At 58.3% G+C, this 20674-nt stretch overlaps 1 protein-coding gene across 4 annotated transcripts in view; it reads right to left on the bottom strand.

Moving 5' to 3' along the window:
- Window positions 1-19638, bottom strand: part of Ccdc85c (coiled-coil domain containing 85C) — a 71071-nt gene extending 51433 nt beyond the window's left edge. For all 4 annotated transcript variants that reach the window (XM_026399442.2, XM_077799628.1, XM_026399443.2 and 1 more), the window contains exon 1: window positions 18646-19638. In XM_026399442.2, the coding sequence (XP_026255227.1) occupies window positions 18646-19432 (787 nt within the window). In that variant the 5' untranslated portion in view covers window positions 19433-19638. The remainder of the gene's footprint in view (window positions 1-18645) is intronic.
- Between the last annotated feature and the right edge of the window lie 1036 nt (window positions 19639-20674).

The raw sequence follows: 20674 nt of genomic DNA, 5'->3' as shown, positions 1-20674 counted from the left end.
GGATCATGCCCCCCTGGGAGTGCAGAGAAGGGGCTGACACATGCCCAGCACTGAGGGAGAGGGAGTTTAGGGACAATGGTGGGAGAGGGTAGCTGGAAAAGTGACAAGAGGAGTCGGCATTTCAGCCTCACCTTTAAAACAAGTGGGAATCCCAAGTGCAGGAGGGGAGGGGACTGAAGGGTGAGAAGGCTGCAGGGCCCAGGCAGGGAGTCAGGGACGGACCCTACTCAGGGACCACTAGCCTGGGGTCACAGAAGCATCCATGACAGGTGGGAGGTTTTGGAAAAGGAATCAGAGCCAGATGGCAGAGCACCTCCAGCTTCGTTCCCAGGACACTGATCTTGATGCTGAGGCTGAGGGGTCCCCACAGGATTGGGTGCAGGGGGAGGCTACGCTCAGGAAGGGGAAAGTGAGGGCTGCAGGTGGTGGCCCTGGGGGCAGACAGGCAGCAGGAGGCCGAGAGCAGAGGGGGCACTGGAGAAGGAGTGCAGGTGTGCCCAAAGCCACAAGGTCACAGACCCGTGATCAGATTGGCACGGGTTCATCTTGAGCTGCCTGATGCAGAAGGACAAGGCAGGGTGGGCAGGGCCTGGTCAACCTGGAGCTTCATGAGAGACCACCTCTCCACCAGGGCAAGCTGGTCAGACCCACTGGGGTCGGAACCCTGCCTCCAAGGGACACAGCCCCTGAGGATAAATGTCCATGTCCTACCTCTTGGAAGGAACTGCCAGCAGGAGGACAGAGTGTGGAGCCTGGGAGCTAGGTCAGCCTCCCCTCCCCTCCTCCCCAGGGCACCACCACGGCCATCCCCAGGGCAGAAATCCATGGACTAAGATGGGTCTGCGGCCCTGGCCCTGGACATCCGCTGACCCCCTGCCCGGCAGCCCCAACAATTGTGCCTTTTGTTCCCCTGTCCCCATTGTCTTCAATTCTCTCGCCTGCCTGCGCCAGGGCCAAAGGAGGATTTCCAGGGGGATTTCTCAATGGGCCTGCAGCGAGACATCCTGTCGACAGGACAGTGCGGAGGAGGCCCACGACCTTTGGGAAATGGACCCAGATGTGAGCAGCTATTTTAGACAAAACCATCTTTGGGCTGTGTGGTCCAGCCATCACAAAAGGTGAGGCAGGAGTGGGGATGTGGCTTAGTGGCAAAGCATCTGCCCGGCAGGCACAGGCAGGCCCTGGGTGCCAGCAGTCGGGGTGGGGGGGCCTGATCAGTCCTAAAATACTAATCTCTGGAGTCTTCCTCATTTCAGACATGGGCACGGGTCATCAGTGCACCATGTGGATCCTTCCTCTTTCCCCCAACAAGCCCACAAAGGACATTTGAGTGTGTCCAACTCCTCCAGAGGGAAGCAGGCTCATGGAGGGGATGAGACTGGTCGAGACTGCAGCCCCTTCCTCCCCGGGGGCCATGGTCTGCCGCCTGGGGTCTTGTCCAGGCAGCTTTCATATATGCACCTCACATTCACGCAAGCCCAGCCAACTGGGGTGATCACACCCAGAGACGGGGAGAGAGGGACAATAGCAGAGCCCACCTGGCTCCAAAGCTGTCACCTTACTCAAAGGGGGCACCAGGCGTGCCTCCTGACCCTTGTCAGGACCCATGACCCCCAAGCCAAGACCCAGCCCACACTCATCAGTGCACCAAGAATCAGCACTTCTGAACACCCTGAGGTCCCCAGAAGGACCTCTGTCCACATGATGGGACAAGCCAAGGGCCCCTTAAAATGATACATAAGAGAAGAGCCAAAGATGGGATAAAACATTCTCAACAGGTAAAAAGAGCTGGAACTAAAAATTGTAGCAATAGCAAGTTGGGAAATTTGTGTTCTAAAAAGCATGTCTTGCTGGTCACTGCAATCCCAGTGAGTCAGGAGGCTGGGGCAGGAGGATCCCAGCTTCAGCAACTCCGTGACGCCATAGCGACTTATGGAGGCTCTGTCTCAAAACAAAAAGGGCTGGGGATGTGGCTCAGTAATTAAGCACCCCTGGGTTCAATCACCAGTACCAAAAAAAAAAAAAATTTACTTTTTAAAAGTGCCAATAACAAATCTATACATGAGATGAAATCTCATGGAACACCAGAGACAAAGAGGGGGTGGGGGGGAAATGAGTGCATGGAAGAAAGACAGAATCTGAGCTTGGGTCTGAAGTGAGCTCTCTGCACTGCCGGTAGTAAGCACGGCGTCTCTCTGAGACGTCACAACTGGCAGATCTTGGGTCGGGGGGCACATGGCAGCCCTGGTGAGGGCAAGATGATACATGATTTTAAAATTTCAATCATGAATTTTTCCATGTCTTCCGAGCTTTTCCCCAATGAAAAAAGAACTGTGGAGGTACAGGTGACACTCTGTATCTCCATAAGTGACAAATCACGCAAGGAGGTGATAGGGGCTGGGGTGGAACCTGACAGGACCAGGTGAGATGGCAGCTGGTGGCTGCCCCCCCTCCCTACCCAGGCAGGACGTCTGTCCAGTGTGATGGCCAGAGGCTGTGAGTCTCCTCACTGCAGTGGCCCTGCCTGTGTGCCCTCCCACAGAGCCAAAGAAAGGGCCACCTGGCTCCCCACTCCCACCCCAGAGGTGCTCATGTGGCTTGTCACACCAGCGGAGGTCCTGGCCCCCCGAGCCCTACCAGGGGATCCCAGGGTGTATTTAGAAGGCTGCACGCAGCAACATCGGGGAGTATGACCACACAAGGAGACACCTGCCAGGCAGAGCAGGCGACCTAAAGTCCTGTGCAGCTTTAGGGACAAGAGGGGGCAGTGCGAGGGATTCAGCTCAGGGGTCCTCTACCACCTGAGGCCCCTTTTTTGAGACAGGATCTCACTAAGTTGTAGCCTCAAACTTGTGATCCTCCTGCCTCGGACTCCATGTCCCTGAGGTCACAGGCAGGTGCCACCATGACAGGTTCCCATAAGATTTCTCCCATCACCCACCTTTCAAGTCCGTATAACCGATCCGCAGCCCCCAGAGGGGGAAGTCACCCTCCAGGCAAGAACTGCCTCCTTACTACGCCACTCGGCAGCAAGTCCTCCAGGGTAAGTGAGGACATGTGCTCATTGGCAACAACAGTGTCCCCACTCGTCACAGTGCTACACAGGGCTGTCTGGGCACGGGGGCGGAAGATGGTTATTTCTCTCAATTTTCTGTAATAAGCAGCAGTAGTTGTGGAGTCAGAAAAGTCACAGGGAGGGGAAGCTCCTGGAAGTGCAGAGAAGCAAGCAGAAGCAGCGAGGTGGCAGCCACCAGTACCCCTGCTCGGCGGCTTCCCACGCTGGGACCCTGCCGACAGGCCTGCACCCCGATTCCCCTGGAGCCTCCGAGAAAGCGTAAGAAGCACCTCAGTGCTGCCGAGTTGAATGTGTGAGGATACAGAGTGTGCCTGGGGACTATCAGCTGCCACCCTCTCCACTACGGTGATAGTCAGTGTGTCACCCACACGTCTCGCTTGGCCCTCAACAGCCCATACTATGGAACAAACGAGGTGAGGCGCCCGGGTTTGGATGGTTCATCTGGGATCCCAGAGATGGAGCCAGGACCAGAGCTCAGATGCCCCTCTAGACCTTCTTGGGGGCATGGACGCTCAGGGTGCCAGTCAGGTAACCACGTCACCTCCTCGCTTAGGATCTGCCCAGCAGTCAGCGGGACAGGGCTGCCTCAGTCCCTTGCCAAATGCAGCAGGTAGGTGGGTGAGCCCCTTCTCCCCAGGACCTCAGGCCTGAAACTGGGAAGTGGCCCTGCTCAGGGCCCAGGGCACGGAGCCCGCCAACAGCAGCCCCTCCCCCACCCCACGCACAGCTTCTGGGGCAGAACATTTGCTCCAGGTCACCCTCCCAGCTCGGAGCCATGCCCAGGCCAATCGGTAACAATGACTCCGTGTGATTTTAAGGCCCTGAAATGGCAGCGCTCAGGGGACCTCAGGGGGCCCTAGAGATGAGGCCCCAAGGAAGGGGCACCCGGCAGTGACTCCCAGGCCTTGTTGGGCCAGACCAGACCCTTGACTCCCAGGGCTGCCACCAAGAAGTCTGCCCTTCCTCCTCCCCACACTCAAAGCCAGTTAGGAGACAGCCAACCCCATGGGCCTCTCAAGCAGAGGCAAGCAGGACACCACCCAGGGGCTGGGACCAGAGGCCCAGGTCCATCTGCCACTAATGTCCCTCATGCTGGTGGCACTGGGGCTGAAGACAACAACGCAAGATTTTGAAGGTTCAAATGCTGAACCAGGGAAGTTCCACTCCCACAGGCAGGAGACAGGCAGAGGGGGTGGGGGCACCTGCCAAATGCCAGGCCTGGCACCCACTGGAGGAGCTCTGGTTCCTAATTTGCACATTTGCAAGCAGCCCCCACCCCCAGCCTACTGCTGAGGCCCTTAATGACAAGTACATCCATTTTTAGAAAGAAGACTCTTTTTTGTTGTTGGTACTGGGGATTGAACCCAGGAGTTCTCAACCACTCAGCCACATCCTCAGCCCTTTTCAATATTTTATTTTGAGACAGGGTCTCACTGAGGTGCTTAGGGCCTCACTAAGTTGCTGAGGCTGGCTTTGAACTCGTGATACTCCCGCCTCAGCCTCCCAAGCCACTGGGATCACAGGGGCTCAGCACTGTGGCTGGCTTTAGGAAGAAGGCCCTACCGTCTGTGTGGCTGTCCCCGCAGGGGTGCCAAGAGCCCCCAGCTATCTCACTCAGGCTCCCACCTCCTGCTCCTCCACAGCCCCTACCGCTGCCCCTCAAGCCCCTGTCCCCCTTCCCGGGGCCAGTAGGAAGCTGTTCCTTTGTCACAGCCCCAAATCATGCCAGGCGGGCTCAGGACAACCAAAAGTCCCCTGCCCTTCTGTCCTGCTTGGTCCCGTGGTGGGTGTGGGAGGGAGTGGCCCCACAAGATGGTACCACACAGAGGACAGCCAGATCCACTTCCTCTTCCCCACAAACTGCCCCTGGGCCCACTGCGGAAGGTATTGACAGGATCAAAGGCAGGAGGGGGTGCCCAGGCCCACGGGCCAAGCTGCCCCTGCTGTCGGGCAGCTCCTGGGATTTGAGCAAGGCACCCTGGGCCCACAGCCCTGCTGCCCTGGTCACTCAGACTCAGGCCCCAGGAGAAGATCCCCGTCTTCCACCAGGCAGTTAATTCCTGGCGAAGCCTGGTGGCTTGTGACAAGAAAACAGCTCAGGGCCTGATGCTAAGTCTGTCTCCTTCTAGGCCTTGGAGCAAGATCTTATTATTAAATTTATTTATTTTTTAAGAAAAAAGAACCAAGAAATACCACACATGGAGTTGTTCCGTCCCCCTATGCGATGGCCCTTAGAAAGCCCTCAGCCTCAGGCCACTCCACAGGGCGCCCAGGTGGCCCTGCCCTCTCAGCTCCTCAACTAGGTGAGACGGCCACCCCCCCCCCGGGGGGCTGGGATCTGCCTCCTGCATTGTTCCACTCAGTCCCCACTCAGGGACGGCCTGGTGTGGGGGACAGCACAGACCCAGAGGCCCAGGCACCCAGGGACAGCCATGCTTCTCAGGACATGGTCATGGGCAAGCAAGGGCTGTGGGGCCTTTCTGACCCCCACATTGGTGCAGAGGAGGCTGACCCTGCCTGTCCTAGCCCACCCCTGGGCACACAGGCAGGACACTGAAGTATAGCCTGGAGCCCCTCACACCACAGTCGGTCTCGGAAGCTTCGGTTGCTGTGAATAAACAAAGCCACATCACTCTCCCCAGAAGACTCCACTTCCTTGGGGAGGCAGGGAGCCCCCGCCCAGCACCCTGCATACTCCCTGGGCCCTCCCAGCTTGCCTCTGCCTCCCAGCCCCCTCCTGGAGCCCCGTATCCTCCTCCCCAGGCTGCAAGGGCCCCCCAAGCAGGGTTCTCCACGGGGCTCTTCCAGCTGCCAATCAGCACACCGTGGGAGGAGGGGGGCTGGCGAGAGGGCATCTGGGCTAAGTCCTGGAGGCTTCCCCACCCAGCAGGATGCCAAACACTGCAGGCAGGCGGCCCTCCAGTTCTGCAGTCACCCTTGTCATGGTTTCACTTTCCTCAGTCTCAGTTACCCACAGTCAACCAGAGCCCAAATATATTAGATGGAAAGTTCCAGAATAATTCATGCCATCCTCCTGCCTCTCCTGGAACATGAATCAACCTGGTCCAACGTATCCACGCTGCATACACTACCCACTGTTCCCATCACCTGTGTAGAGGCATCCACTGGGGTCTTGGAAAGCATATGCCCATGGACAAGGAGGGACTTCTATACATTAGCACCTTTTGGAGGCAGATATAGGTCAGGCTGGCCAAGGGTGGCCGGCCTCAGCCTTGGCCCTGAGGGTGCACAAACCGCCTCCTCCTCAGCCCAGCTCCCGAGCCTGCTCGTCTCATTGAAGCGAACATGCAATGCACGTCTGTTGAGTCAGAGAAAAGGGAGCCCACAGACATAGTCAGGAGTCATCAGAGAACAGAGGCCTGGTCTGCAGGAGTAAGGAAGGAGAGGCCAAGGTCACCATTCAAAAGAAGGAAATGAGTCCCCTTCTCATTCTGCCCTGCCTTCAATAGCCGAGTCCCAGGGCTACTGTGGGGTCTGGCCGGTGAGGCCTGTGGGTGAGCTGGGGAAAGGAAGCCTCCTGGGGTGGGGACTGGGAGGAAAAGGACCCCTCTGGCTGCTGCCTTGGATTCTGGGTCAGATCAATCATCCCCCCACCCGAGGCACACCTGGAAGGTGACAGCCTGAAGCCAGAAACAGCCACTGCAGGTTCTTAAACCCTCACCGCAGGACTGTGGAAACAACCCTGGGCAGGGGAAGCTGGGCTGGGAGCAGCCACCGGGCCAGGTGATAACCAGGAGGGGCCCAGCCTTCTAGAACTTTCCCAAGTTCCTCGGGGGTCTGTAAGCACCACAGATCTGATCCACCCACAGGAAACTGGGCAGAGACCAACCAGAAATAAAGCCAGCAAAGAGAGTGGCATGAAAACATGTACCCAACCCGTAAAGCCCTCCCACAAATAAAAACGGCTTCAGGAATGAAGCACACGCAGCGTCACCCGGGTGACCTCTGAGGACGGATGAACAAGGGGAACGGAGTGCTCATAGGACAGCAGAGCTGCAGGGATGTCCAGAGACCCTCGCCCCCCAAGAACTTAGGTTCCACTCCGCTTTATGCCTTTAGGTTCTGTGTGGCATTTCCTAACTGTGAACATGCATTAAAGTTTGTTATTTTTTTAAAGGCCTCAGAAGGAACGTCGCCAAACCTACGACCAGGGTTCTTCATCTTTCCTGAGCCCTGGGACACTTTCAGCCTCAGATGAAAGCCAAGGACAGTGTCCCAAGGAAAGCGCTTGAGTGCACAGTCACCTCAGAGGCTGGGGTTCCCTGAAGCCCACCAGCCCCTTGGCTAAGTGATCCTGAGGACACAGCAGGTGATGGCTGCAGAGGCCACTGACCAGTGGTCAGTGCCAGAAAGGAGAACAAGGCTCACTGGAGATAGTAGGGACTGCCTGGGGCAGCTACCTCCTGTCCCCAGCCCCAAAACTAAGCAGCAGGCCAGGAAGTTCCTGTGCCACAGGGGTCCTGGGAGTCAAAGAGACAGCTGCAGTCAGCAGAAGGGCAGACCCGTGGGATGGCCACTCTCCTGCCTCTCCATGCTCACACAGTTTGGGCTGCACGGAAAACAAGGGGTCTTTCATGCATGTGCCCACAACCCTCAGCCCCACACAGCTCGGGCGGATCACGTTGCCCACAACCAGGTCAGCACTCCCGCAACAAGCTCTTAATTCAGTGGAAAGGAATTAGCAGCTCTGCAGGTCCAAGAGGCACCCAAGCCAGGGATCACCCTAGCGGGGAGCATCCCAGGGCCTCCTGATCACCCTCCTGGAGGGATGCACCCACCTGCCAGCAGGAGGAATTCTGACAGGACACAATGGAGGGGCCCACTGAGCCAGAAATGCCCCCCAGGAGGAGGAGAGGAGAACAGAAGGCCTGGGCAGCAGAGACACTGGGAAACTCCAGGGACACGGACAGGAGGCGTCCCCGCCACAGCTCCCCCTCCACCCACAGTGCCCCTGCACGTCCAGAGTTAGACAAGAGCTTAGAAGGGGCTTTCCCGAGACCCTCCCACCACAAGGTCAGGGATGCTCTAGGTCCCTTTGTGGAGATGAAGCCACCCCTTGCAGGGCACAGGGCTGGGAGCCAGGTGGACAGCCTAAGTCCACAGGCTCCTAGACCCAGTCTCACTCTGGCCTATGCCACTAGGAATACCCTGATGTCACCCCCCTGATGTCACCCTGATCACCAGTTCCCCTCTCCCCCCCCACACACACAAAGCAAAAGCAGATGAGGCTGTGGAGAGCAGAGGGACCAGGCCCAAGGCCAGAGCCCCAGGTGTGGTGTGTAATGGCCTCACTGCAGACAGCTGGACCCAGGCAGCTCACTTGACCCCTAGAGGCGCCTGCCCGCTTGCCAGTCTCAGCTGTGGCTGCCACAGGGAATCAACGGCACGGAGGCAGGAGGGAAACCAGGCTCCAAGCCTATAAGGATGTGGCCGAGGCGGGTCTGCATCCTCAGAAGGGGAGAGCCGGCAGGGAGTGTGGCGCTGGCCCGTGTCTATTCTCCCAACGCCCCGCTCCACCCCACCAGCTCAAAAGCCATTTTCTTTGTTTTCTGATCCTCATCCTTCTTGGCCTCATTTTGAGAATAGGAAGCTGGCAGTGAGAAGGAGCTTGCTGGGCTCTGCCGGTGCCAGGGAGACCCTGGAGCTGGGCGGCCTCCCTGAGTCTGGGTTCTCTGCACAGACATGTGGACCCACCCCCCACGCCCACGGCTCAGGGCCACCAGCCATCTCCTGCACGCAGAGGACCTGGCACCACCAGCACAGGGACACCTCCAGGAGCCCAGCTCAGGGTACCAGGGGATGAGGGCTGCAGGTCACGTGCCCTGTGGCCTGTTCTCCTCCAGGGCCGACCTAAGCCTCAGCAGGATGGTGGGGTTTCAGCAGGTCCAGGGGCAGGAGAGGGCCGTTGACAAGCAGGTCCAGGGTCAGAACTCCACAGCCAGGTGGAGACGTCAGGAAGGCTGGCACTGGAGTCCCTGACACCATGCTCAGGTGTCAAGACTTCCTTCTGGGGACAAGTGGGAGCCGCATGGCCCAGGGAAGGACGGTCTAGCCCAGAGCTGCCCTGTAGGACTCCCAGGGACGGAGCACTCGTCATCTCACTGCTGACAAGGTCCCAGACACACACACGGTGCCCAGTGAGGCTGAGAAGCTAGAAGGTCTTGTGCCACTTAATTGTAATTAAACTGAACTGAAGGGCTAGTGGACAGCTCAGGGCCAGAGCCAGGAGACCTTGAAGCAGAGGCTCAGGAACACAGGTGAGAGAGGCAGGGTCCCAGGCCCAGAAAGGTGAAGTGGAGAGGATGGTGACCAGCAGCGGCGCAGCCTAGGACGGCGTTCCCACCAGCCACAGGGGCTGGAAAGGGGAGGATGGAGAAGAAGCCACCCTGCCCAGGGTCTGGGGCTGCCCAGGGCAAGAAGCAACACAAATTTCCTTCCAGGGAGAAGGAGGGGCCCCAGGGACAGGATGGAAGAGGGGAGGGGTTTTCTTTGATTGCTCTGCATCAGGAAACAGGAGCCTGTATCCAGGGGAGAAGCCCAAAAGGAGATAATGGGGGAGGGGGCACAGGAGGGTCTGGGCAAAGACAAGGGGGCCAGGCCTCGGGGAGAAGGGGGGCCCTGTAAGAGGGAGAGATCTGCCTCTTAATTCTCTGTCCCAGCATCAAAGTGGTGTGCGTGCACTCTAGAAAATACGGGAAATACAGGAAAAGGAGAAAGGCTGGGGGGTGGGGGCGGGGGCTTCCTATTGTCCCACCAGCCACCAAGGGATATGAAGCAGCCAAGCAGCGGGAAATGGAGTCCTGGCGCGGGCAGCGTGGCCGGAACCTGCCACAAAGGGCCACTCCCAGAGAGGGCTCATTAGGGAGGCCAGCCGGTGCCGCACGTGGTGACAGGCAGGCTCCTTCAGCGCCCACACACAATCGGAGCCTTGTGGCGAGCAGGGGAGCAGGACGTTCGCAGGAGCCTCTGATTCCTAGACAAGAGCAGGCCTCCTTCTTGCCTTACCACCTGGGAGCCGGCAGAAAGATAGATTTGGGGAGACAAAGAGATGCGTCCCCTGACAGTGGCTGGTCTATTTTTGGAAATGGGTCGACTCTTTACAGCTGCATCTCAGTGCCACCAATCCAGCCTGCATCTGCCCCGGTGAATAAGTCTAAAGAGTCCTGCTTCGGGGCAGCCGAGTGCCAGCCACGGGGTGTGGGAGGCGGAGCCCCACCGTGGCAGTGCAGCCTGGCAGTCCCTGAGGGCTCCCAGGGTAGACAGCTGGGTGCCAGCCAGGCTGCACCACTGCAGAGCCAGCACTGGGGACCTGCGGGCTTCCCACTGTGGCCTGGAAGCCCCCAGCTGAGCACAACAGAGCCACCTCCCTGAGTGTCCATGCAGAAAAGGTCAATGAGGGAGCAACCCAAGCAGGCCGTCTCAGCCTTGCCACTAGTATGAACTGATACCACCTCCAGGCCCAGCCCACCAGGCCCCAGGATGCCCTTCCATGGGGCAGTGTCCTCTCCAGCTGACCTGCTGACTGGGTCCATCTCCAGCTCATGTGACCCCTGCAGGCCCTTCAGGTGTTCTCCTGCATCTTCCCAGAAGGGCTCTGGCCAGTGGGCAGGACTTCCGGAGCCCTGGCGATCACACGTCCATCTCTGAGGCCAGGCCCAGATGCACTATTTCTTAAGCCCACAGAACACCAACATACAGCCATGGTGAGGAACCACCAGTAAAAGCAAAAAAAAGGTATCTTTTTTAGAGTGATAAAGGGGAATGGGGAAGGCAGGGTTGAGCAAATCACCACCATGGCAGGCTAGATTAGGGGGATGTAATTAAACACCATCTGGTGCCAAGTACAGCAAGTGGGAAAAGAAAAGGGGGTCACAAGTGGCTTGACCACCATCCAGCTTAATAAACAAAGGAGGGGGCACCTTATCCACTCACCCACCCCCAGCTCCAGCACTGACTGCACACCAGGAAGACTGGGCTCTGCCCTCGGGAACCTACAGCCTGGGAGGGACCCGCTGGCAAACAGAGGAACTTGCTGAGGACATGCAGCCTTGTCCCCAGCAAACCCGCCCCAGGAGTCAGCACTCAGTGTTCTCTGGCCCTCAAGCCAGCATCCAGGCCTTTACCAGAGTTAGCCAGACGGGGAGGCAGGTCATTCCAGCAGGCCACAGGGGAAGGGGCTGACCCAGGCAGGGGTCTCAGTTGAGCCAGCATCTGGACAGGTCACCATCTCAAAGCCTCAGAGCAGCACCATGCTGTCACAGGCAGCCTCACCACGCCACCCCACCACCCCAGTGGACAGTCCCCCGACTTGCCCCAAGCTGGGGACCAAACCCCAGGGAAGAAACAAAACGCTAACCTGGGGGCCTAGAAAGAGAATTCCCAGAAATATAAAAGGCTGGCTCCAGGCCACCAATGTGATTGCAGCAGGGCAGAGAGGTGGCCCTGTCCCATGACTGAGTCTGTGCAACCTGGTTCTGGACCCTCAGTGCCACCCAGCCCAGCCTCCCATCTTACAGAGGAGAGAATGCTGGCCCAGGGCACCGAATTTCAGTCACCCTTTCCTAAGCTGCCAGCCCACCCAAAGAGCCCAAAAGCCCCCAGAGCACAAAGAGGGCAGGGTCTGGTGAAGAAACACACCAGGAGGCAGGGCAAACGGCACAGGCAGGGTCGCAGGACAGGACCTCCCAGTCCACCTCCATTCCCACCACTGGCCCCATGTGACTTCATGGGGCTCACCTCACCATGCTGAGCCTGTTCCCAATCAATGGAGATCCCCACTGATGGGAGTGGCAAGTGAGATAAAACAAAGCAGGCTGGGTATGGTGAGAATTAGGAGGCTGAGGCAGGAGGACCACAAGTTCAAGACCAGCCTCAGCAACTTAATAAGGCCCTGAGCAACTTAGTGGAACCCTTGTCTCAAAATAAAATATAAAAAGGACTGGCGATGCAGCTCAGTGGTTAGGCCCCTGGATTCAACCCCCAGTAATACACACACACACACACACACACACACACAACAGATCTCAGAGCCGGACAGGCACACATTTGGTTCCAAAAGACATTTGGATCCCATCAGTGTCAAGCTGGGATTCAAGAGGACCAGGGAGGGACTCAGCCTTGCAAGCTCACAAACACAGTCAGGAATGGCAAACAGTGGACCCTGGGTGGGGCGGGGCTGCCAGGGCTCCCCCACTGCACCATGTGGCCAACCTGGGCCATGTCCCCTTCCTTCCCCAATCTCAGTGTCTGAGGGCTCCTGCAGCTGGCTCGGGGTTTCCGGCTCTCCGGAGCCTGGCATTTCCTCCTTCTAAGATACCATCAGTGGTGGATGCACCAACTGCTCCAAGAACATTTCCCAAGGAAGGGGGCAGACCTCTCAGTAAATGCTCACGTGGATTCCCAGACACACCCCACAGCGCAACAGAGGAAACGGCCCATCTTGAACTAAGCAAACAGCAGTCCATCCCAGCCTCTGGGGAACAGGGAAGAAGGATCAGGAAACTGACCTCAGCCTCCAAGGGCCTTCACCTGAGCACTTCATTAGACACCACACCTTTGTTAAACAGTGGCTAGTGCATCTGCAGGGGGATCAACAACCCCCGACCTTTCTGCTCTGCTCCCCAGGGAGATGGAGATCATCAGAGACTAGGGAAGAGTAGGCATCCATCCCTAGGTGACCCTGCTCCAGGCCTGCCCAGAGCCCTCTGCCTGTGGGGACAGGGGATATCTGACAATGACCAGTTCTGGGTTCTTTCTGATGGAAGGGGAAGCACTCCTGGCATTCTGGAATAAAAGGAGAATCCATCCTATCAACGAGACACTTATTCCTCTGTCCCAAGCCTTTTGGGAAGCCACTGGGATCCCTTCTCCATGATGCACCAGGGAGATAGGAATTAGATACCTGCCAGTCTGAGATCCCAGGGAGGTCCCTGCACAGATCCCAGACACCCACCCTGGCTGTAGGAAGGGAAGAGCAGCCGTGGGCCACGACTATTCTGTGAGCGGGCAGAGAATGCAGAGAGACCATGTCAGCCAGGAGGACAGCCAGCATCTCCCACAGGTGCTGACCTGCCTGAGCCTCTCATTGGCTCAGGACCACCTGACCCTACAGGTCAGAGGTCCAAGGAGGAAGACAGGGGCCGGGGGGGCAGAGCACGGAACAGATCCGCCAGGTCGGCACACCTACAGAGAAAGTTCTGTCCTGCAGCCACTGTCTTAGCTATGGTCATCCCTAGAGGTCCAAGTTTCCTCCCCCTTACCTCTGAGAGTCCCCAGACTGATGCTCCTGAACTGCCACTCCCCAAGCCAGATGACATGAATCACATGCAGGAGGCGCTGGGAACCGGGTGTAGTAAATGCTCACTAATTATCTGCTAATGTTTCCCTTCCTGTTTGATGGGCAAGTTCTGTCACCACCTCCAAATCCCACTTCCCAGCTGCCCTGACAACATCGCCCCACCCTCCCACCTGACAATTTTCTACCAGCACAATCAAAGATTCCGAGAGCTGTGGGAGGGTGTCCACAAGCCCCATCCACATGGGGCTCAGGAATGCCCTTCACCAGGTGGGTGCTAGCACACCTCCCCTAAAGGAGAGCTCCCAGCTTTGGAGCCCGCATGGTCCACCTTCACCACGTTTTGTGGGTGCTGAAGTCTGAACCACTGGAACTTTGCTCTCACCCCCAATCCTAGCACCTTAAGGCTACAAACAGCACCCCCACCCCCACCATGACCTGAGTATGCTTTGCAGGCCTTGGGCTCTCAAAACCCTGGTCCAGACCCCATTTCCAGACCTTAGCTGAATGCCATCTTCCTTCTATTCAACTAGACCAGGACCCTGGCTCTGAGACAGCGCTGGGTACAAGGGCCCCGCTCACAGCCTGTGTCTGGGAATTCCCTACCCACGCCCCAGGGAGGCCAATCCACAAGGGCCAGACCAAAAATGAAAGATCACAAAACCCATCCTTTAGAGTCCATTTCTAGGACCAGGATATTATTATTCTCAGGATACAGATGCAGCCACCAAGGTTGAGAAGGCTTGGTAAGCTCCAAAGTCACAGAGCAGCAGCCAGGCCAGATTCACCCAGAGCTCTCTGACCCTGGAGCCAGAGCCCCAGCCAGCAGCGACACTGCCCCGGTCATGCCCAGAGCTGAGTGCTGTCGCCTGGAGATTAGCTACGCTGCAGTTTTCACAGGTCAGCACACTCCCTCTTCCCTCAACCCAAGGTCTGGTCATGTTTTCCCACTTTGCAGATGAGAAAACAGAGGCCCTGGGCTGGGGACAGAGCTCAGTTGGTAGAGTGCTTGCCTCAAATGCACAACGCCCTGGGTTCAATCCCCAGCACCACAAAAAAAAAAAAAAAAAAAAAGAGAGAGAGAGAGAAAACAGAGGCCCCACACAGATTCAAGAACTTGCCTAAAGTTAGACCTTCGCTGTGCAAATGAGCAGCACAGACGTGGTGCTGAACAGCCCACAGGTAGAAGAGAGAACCAAGCAACAGTGACTTCCTCCCAGAGCGTGCTGGTCCTGGGACAATATTGTGTCCCGGGAGCTCAGGGACCCAGCGTGTGAGGGTTCTGGCACCATGAGCACTGCCGTGAGAAGCCAGTCCAGATCAGAGGAGTGAGGGAACGCAAGAATCACAAGGAAGGAGGGTCACCGCTTTACACAGGCAGCTGCAGCAGGGAACAGGATGGCAGGAAAGGGCTCAGGGCCTGCAGAAGAGGAGCCACCCTGCTCTGTACACGGCCTCGCCCCCAGAATTTGCTGGGCAGCAGGAACAGGGCAACAGGCTCTGGTTGCTGACACAGGAGACCCAAGACTCATCCCAGGCCCCAAAGGCCAAGACCTAGAGCCACACACCTAGTCAAGCCTCAGTTTCCCCAGTGCTGAGGCCTCCGTCCTGGGAAGCAGAATGACTAGAAAGCTCTTTGCGGGAAACTGTAAAGCGCTGGGTGGGCCACCTGACTGACAGCTCCTCAGTTGGACCCACTTTTGTGCATGGTCCTGAGGGCCCAGAACTCCAAGGCCATGGACAGATCCCTCAGGGTCAGGTGGGGGAGGAAGAAGCTTATATAACTCACCCCATTATCTTCAGTGACCTTTGCTCCGGGTAGCTGGGCTTAGGAGAGGCGGCCTTATTAGCCACACACAGGCCCCACAGAAAAGGCCCATTCAGGGCTGGTATACTCTGTCTTTTTTTAAAGGCCCAAACTACCCCTGCCCCACCCTCCCTTTTAAAAACACAAGCTGGAGAACAAACCCAGCTCCTTTTGAGAAGCTCAAAATTTCAACCCAAACTTTAAAAAGTAAATGGCACCCATTCATGGGCTTGCCAGAGGTTTCTCTGGGTCAGCCACAAGGGAACAAGTCATGGGGCATGAGGAGGGCAGGACAGGTCTGGGGGTAAGGAGGAGCAATGGGTTTCACCGGGTGGGGGAAGGGCAGGGAAAAGAAATGAAAATGCATTTGTTTGCAGATCACATCAGTTCCAGGGGGGAACCTGAATTTCTGACGTTTGAGCTTCTCAAAGTACAACACTGGCATGGAGCAAATAGCATCCTAGCTGGTCCAGACCTCAGACAGCCTAGGCCAGACCTCCAGAAAAAACTGCTCAGGAGAGAGTCCTATTTGCATACGCATTCACAGGCCCGCCAGGCCTGCCTCAGCCAAGGGACTGCCTTGAATACAGATGGCCATGTCCCACCACTGCCACTTGAAGCCTCCCCACAGAGGATTCAGGACCACGATGGTCCAGCAGCAGGTGCAGCTACACATAAAGCTCAGGTGCAAACCTTCAGGCAGGCTACCTAAACTGCAAGCAGAGTCTGGCAGTGAAGCCAACGGGTGTCTAACAAGCTCCCAGGACGCCAGCAACTATTGAGACCCACAGTGTACAGAAGCCGACCTCACTGACCTCATGTGAGTAAAGGGGCCCTTTGGGTTCTGCCTCACCCTCCAGAAGAGAAGCAGAGAGAGGCTGGGCAAAGTGGACTAACTTGCCCAAGGCAGGTAAAGAAGCCAATATTCTAAGCAAGGCAGCCTGATGCTCTGGGAAGGGGGGCTCTCCACCATCTGCTCAGCGGTCACCAAAGGAAGCGACATCTCCCAGCATGGAGAAGGAGGGCAACACTGGGTCAGGAATCAAGAATGGGGACCCACCAGGGTGCCCTGACTGATAGCTAAGGTGAATGACGACAGGCCAGAGCAGATAACCTGATGGAGACCCCACCTAGGACCAGTACTTCCAATGGCAGCTGTCTTCCAAGGCAAGGCCAGAACCTCTCTGAGCCTCCACATGCATGTCTGCAAAGTGAGGCTAATATTACCTCTGTGAGCACGAACTGAGCCCAGGAACCAAGGCATAAGCCCACTCACTACCTTCTCCACTTTCACCAGCACCTGGACAGAGGCTCCTTTCCTCGTTCAGTTCAGCCATGAACCTCACCAACTTAAAGCTACAGGTCCCAGGATTGAAAAGCCTGGTTTCTAGAGAAGGGCCTTTCCTGGTCCTGGGCATTCTGTTCCTATTGGTAGGAGAACATCTCAAGGCCACCCATGGCTTTAAAAGACAAAACAAAACAAGAAATCCCAGCTGTAACTGAAATTTGTGATGATAATAATGCCGAGTTTTCATTTTCCCCCAAACCAAAGCTTTGCTGCTACAAAATCTGCAGCAGACCTGTTCCAAGTGGACTTGGGACTTGGGGATTCTGCAGGAAACCGGATATCTCCACACCTACCAGGGCCCAGGGGGTGGAAAACCCAGAGTCTAGCCCAGCCTCCCTCTCCTGCATTATTCACTGCTGCAACTGAAACTCTGGGCCAGACCCAGATGTGTCTCCTTGCACAAAACATGCCAGACCTTCCCTGCACATCGTCTAGGACACTCAAGCCCTCCACAGTCCCGCAGAGAATCGCTCTTGCCAAGTGTCATGGATGACGCAGCTGAAAACCAGAAACATTTCATTTCCAGACAGAGGGCTGCAGACATTCCCTCCTTAACTGCACTTGGAGAAACTGAGGCCCAGGAAACTGACCCTCCCAAAGATGAGGTCAAAGGGGCCAAGGAACTCTAAATAACAGGTGCATTCCCCCCAAATTTAACCACTTAACTTTGAGCTACTGGAGCTGGCTTTAAGAAGCCTGGGATTGGAGGCGGGGTGGATGCAGAGTTACAAAAAGAAACCTGAGTTGTAGTGGTAGATGGCTAATCAGTAACAAAATATCCCTCCAAACCCAGACCTGCCTTGAACTCAGGCTTAGGGGGGTAAATAAAGGAAAATCTGCTATGCTGTCCCTCACCTCCACAGGTATAACCTCCACTCTTCTTTTTCCCACCCGCAATATGCTTTCAGAGTCACTCAGTCATCAAACCAAAGAGAAAGTGTCCCTCCATGGCTCAGGCTGTCACTTTGAGGAAGAGCAGTTACTTAAAGCATATATATGTTTTTTTTTTCTCTGAATTGGGAAAAAGCTTTAAGGAGAACCAGAAAGAGCTGCTTGTCCCCCACCACCAGGAAAATAATTCAGGCAGTAGCAACTGCCATCAGAACCAGGAAGAAGCCTCCAAAAACGTGAAAGAACAGGGTGGACGGTCATCCACCAGGCAGGAGAGGAGGGAAGGGGCAGGGCAGAGTCAGTGAACAGAGGGCAGGGACAGGGGCAGGCTGCTGGGCTCCCAGAACCCAGATCGGGACACCCTCTGCAGCAACATGGCTGAAGATAGTGCTGTGCCTTCCTGAAGATCCTCCCATCCACACCCTAGCCACAGATGACCACTGTACTTCCTGAAAGGCCATCAACAGTTTACAAACCCTTTCGGGAGCCTTATCTCCACCACAAATCCAGGAGGCAGGGATCATCCTCTCCACTTTACAACTAAGGAAACTGAGGCACACAGAGGTGAAAAGCCAGAATCCATTCCAACTACATCTCTAAATCTCAGAGCCTTGAGAAAGACCCCCCGGCCAGAAGTGCAGAACTCTGGTCAGCAGCCTAGGTGTCAAGCCTGCCTTTGGTCTGTCAGACCCCTGAGAGTCCAGGATGCAGCTGGGGAAAGCAGAGGCGCAATGCAGTCACAGCACCCCCGCGGATGTCCCTTGGGGTTGGGGGACGCCTGTTGCTCCAAGTATGGGGAAATTCTTTTGTGCCCCAAAGCGCCTTTCAGTTTTTTTCATGAAGATCCTTTGGTCCCGGGACAAGGATTTCCAACCTGGGATGAAGCCCCCGGCCAGCGCCGCAGTGCTGGACTGTAACACCGACAACTCCGCAGGCAAGAAACTTTTCTAGGACAGCGCCGGCCGCGGATTCTAACCTGGACAGGAACACGCATCATCACTTGACTAACTACCCCCACCCAAAGCCCCATGCAGGTGAATTTGGGTTCGCCCGGACCGAGTGCGACGCCAGCTGAAGAGTGCGACGCCAGCTGAAGATACCGGGTCCAGGACTGGCGCCTCTCCCCACCCCAGGGCCGCACGAACCCGAGCCGCCAGCGCGGTAGCAGCCCTGCGAACCCGCACAGGGCGGCAGGTGGTTATCCTCACCGTGCAAGCCGTTGGGGATGCTGCGGTGGTGCGGCGGAGCCGACAGGTCGTCCAGGGACCGGCGTGTGGCTCCAGCCTTGCCATCGGGAGCCTTGTGAGGCCCAGAAGACAGGAGAGCGGGTGGAACGTGGTGGTGGTGGTCGGGGCTGCCGCCGCTGCCAGCGCTCGACGTGCTGCTGCCGTCGCCCACGTCGCGGGCCCCGGCGCCGGCGGCGCCGCCAGCCAGTGGCCCGCTCAGGCTGGCCTGGCTGTCGATGGAGCTGCGGGAGCCCGCACCTCCGGCGCCGCTGCCGCCCGCGCCCCCTGACGCAGCCAGAGCAGTGCGCTCCTCGTCCAGCAGCAGTACCAGCTCCTTCAGCTCCAGGTTCTCGCGCAGCAGGGCCTCCTGGCGTGCCTCGAGCTCCCGCAGCTTCTGCTGCGAGCGGGCCACCTCGTGCCACACGGCGCCGGCCGCGTGGCGCCCGAAGCGCTGCCACTCACGCGCCAGCTTGCGCCCCTTCTGCCGGTCGTCGTCGAGGAAACAGCACAGCTCTCGGAGCTCCTGGTTGTCGTCCTGCAGCCTCTGGTTCACGTCCTTGAGGCCGCGGATCTCCAGCAGGTGCTGCTGCAGCCTCCGGTTCACGTCGCGCATCAGGCCGCCGTGCTCCAACATGAGGCCCACCTTCTCGCCCTCCGCGCGCCGCAGCCGCCGCGCCAGCTCCTCCTTGCTCCAGCGCAGCAGCTCCTCGTCCGGTACCTGGCTCAGCTCCTCCGACGCCGACGCCGCCCCCGCCGGGGGCTTCGCCATGGCGGGGCCGTCACCGCGGCATCGCCCTCGCCCTCGCCGGGCCGGCGCTCCCCGCGCGGGGGCTTGGCTGGGCCGGTTAGCGAGCGGGCGGGGGACGGACAGGGGCGCCTGCGGCCAGCCCCACGCTGCCTCACGCGCCCTCACGCAGCACCCGCCTGGGCCGCCCGGGAGCCCGCGCGCCTCAGGGCTCTGGAGCGAGGACGACTGCTGCGTCGGCGGCCGCGGTGCCGGGGTTCTCCAGGCTCGGGCGAAGCAGGCGGAGGCCCGCCCCCGGCCCAGCTCCCGGAGCCCCAGCCGCTCCGCCCACCCCGGGCGGGGAGGGGGCGGGGCGCCGCGGGCCGGCCCCGCCTCCGGGGGAGTGCGGGGGGCTGGCGGAGGCGCGGCCGGCCCCCACGTCCCCCATCGCCGTGCGCCCGCCCGCCCGGCGCCCTGCCAGAGGCGCGTAGGAGCCGCGGTCCCGCCCTCCCGCCCGTCCGATTGGGCCTCTCTGGGGGTGTGTGGGAGAGGAGGGGCACACGCGGGGGAAGCCGTGGAGATGGTACTGTCCGTCCGCTGGGTTTCCATCCCCCCCCCCAGCCACCCCGCGGTTCAAGTTTCTGCGCCGGGAGGACGCGGCCTTGGCCAATCCCAGGGCTACAGGGCGCTTTTAAAATGCAGGTACGGCCGCGGGAGAGGAGGGGGACGGTGGGAAAGGTAGGGCAGGGCTTCCCTTAAAGGCGACGCGCGGAAATGGGACCCGAGCCCCCTCCCGGTCCCGCGTCCCCCGCCCTCCCTTTCTCACCCCTAATAAACAAATGCCTAGAATATAGGCGACAGCTCCCCCCCCCCCCCGCCTCCCGAGGGCACCCGAGTTCGGCACCGTGTGAGACTTGACGAACAATAGGACTCCTACGTGGGGGGTCGGGCGGGCCGCTCTTTGTCCCTTTCCTTGCCCCCGGGCTCCTCCGCCCCCATCTCCGCCCGGGTTCTCTCGTAGAGCTCGCCGTGGGACTGCGCTTCCACTGGCCCAGGGGTTAGATTCGGCGTCTGCTCCCGGAAGGGCCAGGGCCTTGCCAGCCGCGTCCCGGAGCAAGATCCGTACCCTGGTCCCAGCCACCATGGGGCGAGGGCTCCGAGACTTGCCCCTCAGTGGGAGCGGCGCTCAGAGCCCTACTTTTTCACCGACTCCACCGCTAAATCCCTGGGATCGGACGGGAATCTGCAATTCGCGCTGTGGAAACCACTGGGAAAGGTGGAGAAAGT

Source organism: Urocitellus parryii, chromosome 6, assembly GCF_045843805.1.
Source record: "Urocitellus parryii isolate mUroPar1 chromosome 6, mUroPar1.hap1, whole genome shotgun sequence".
In the NCBI taxonomy this organism is placed as follows: Eukaryota; Metazoa; Chordata; class Mammalia; order Rodentia; family Sciuridae; genus Urocitellus; species Urocitellus parryii.
Note: the sequence above shows the minus strand (reverse complement) of the source record. Positions and strands in the feature narration are given on the sequence as shown.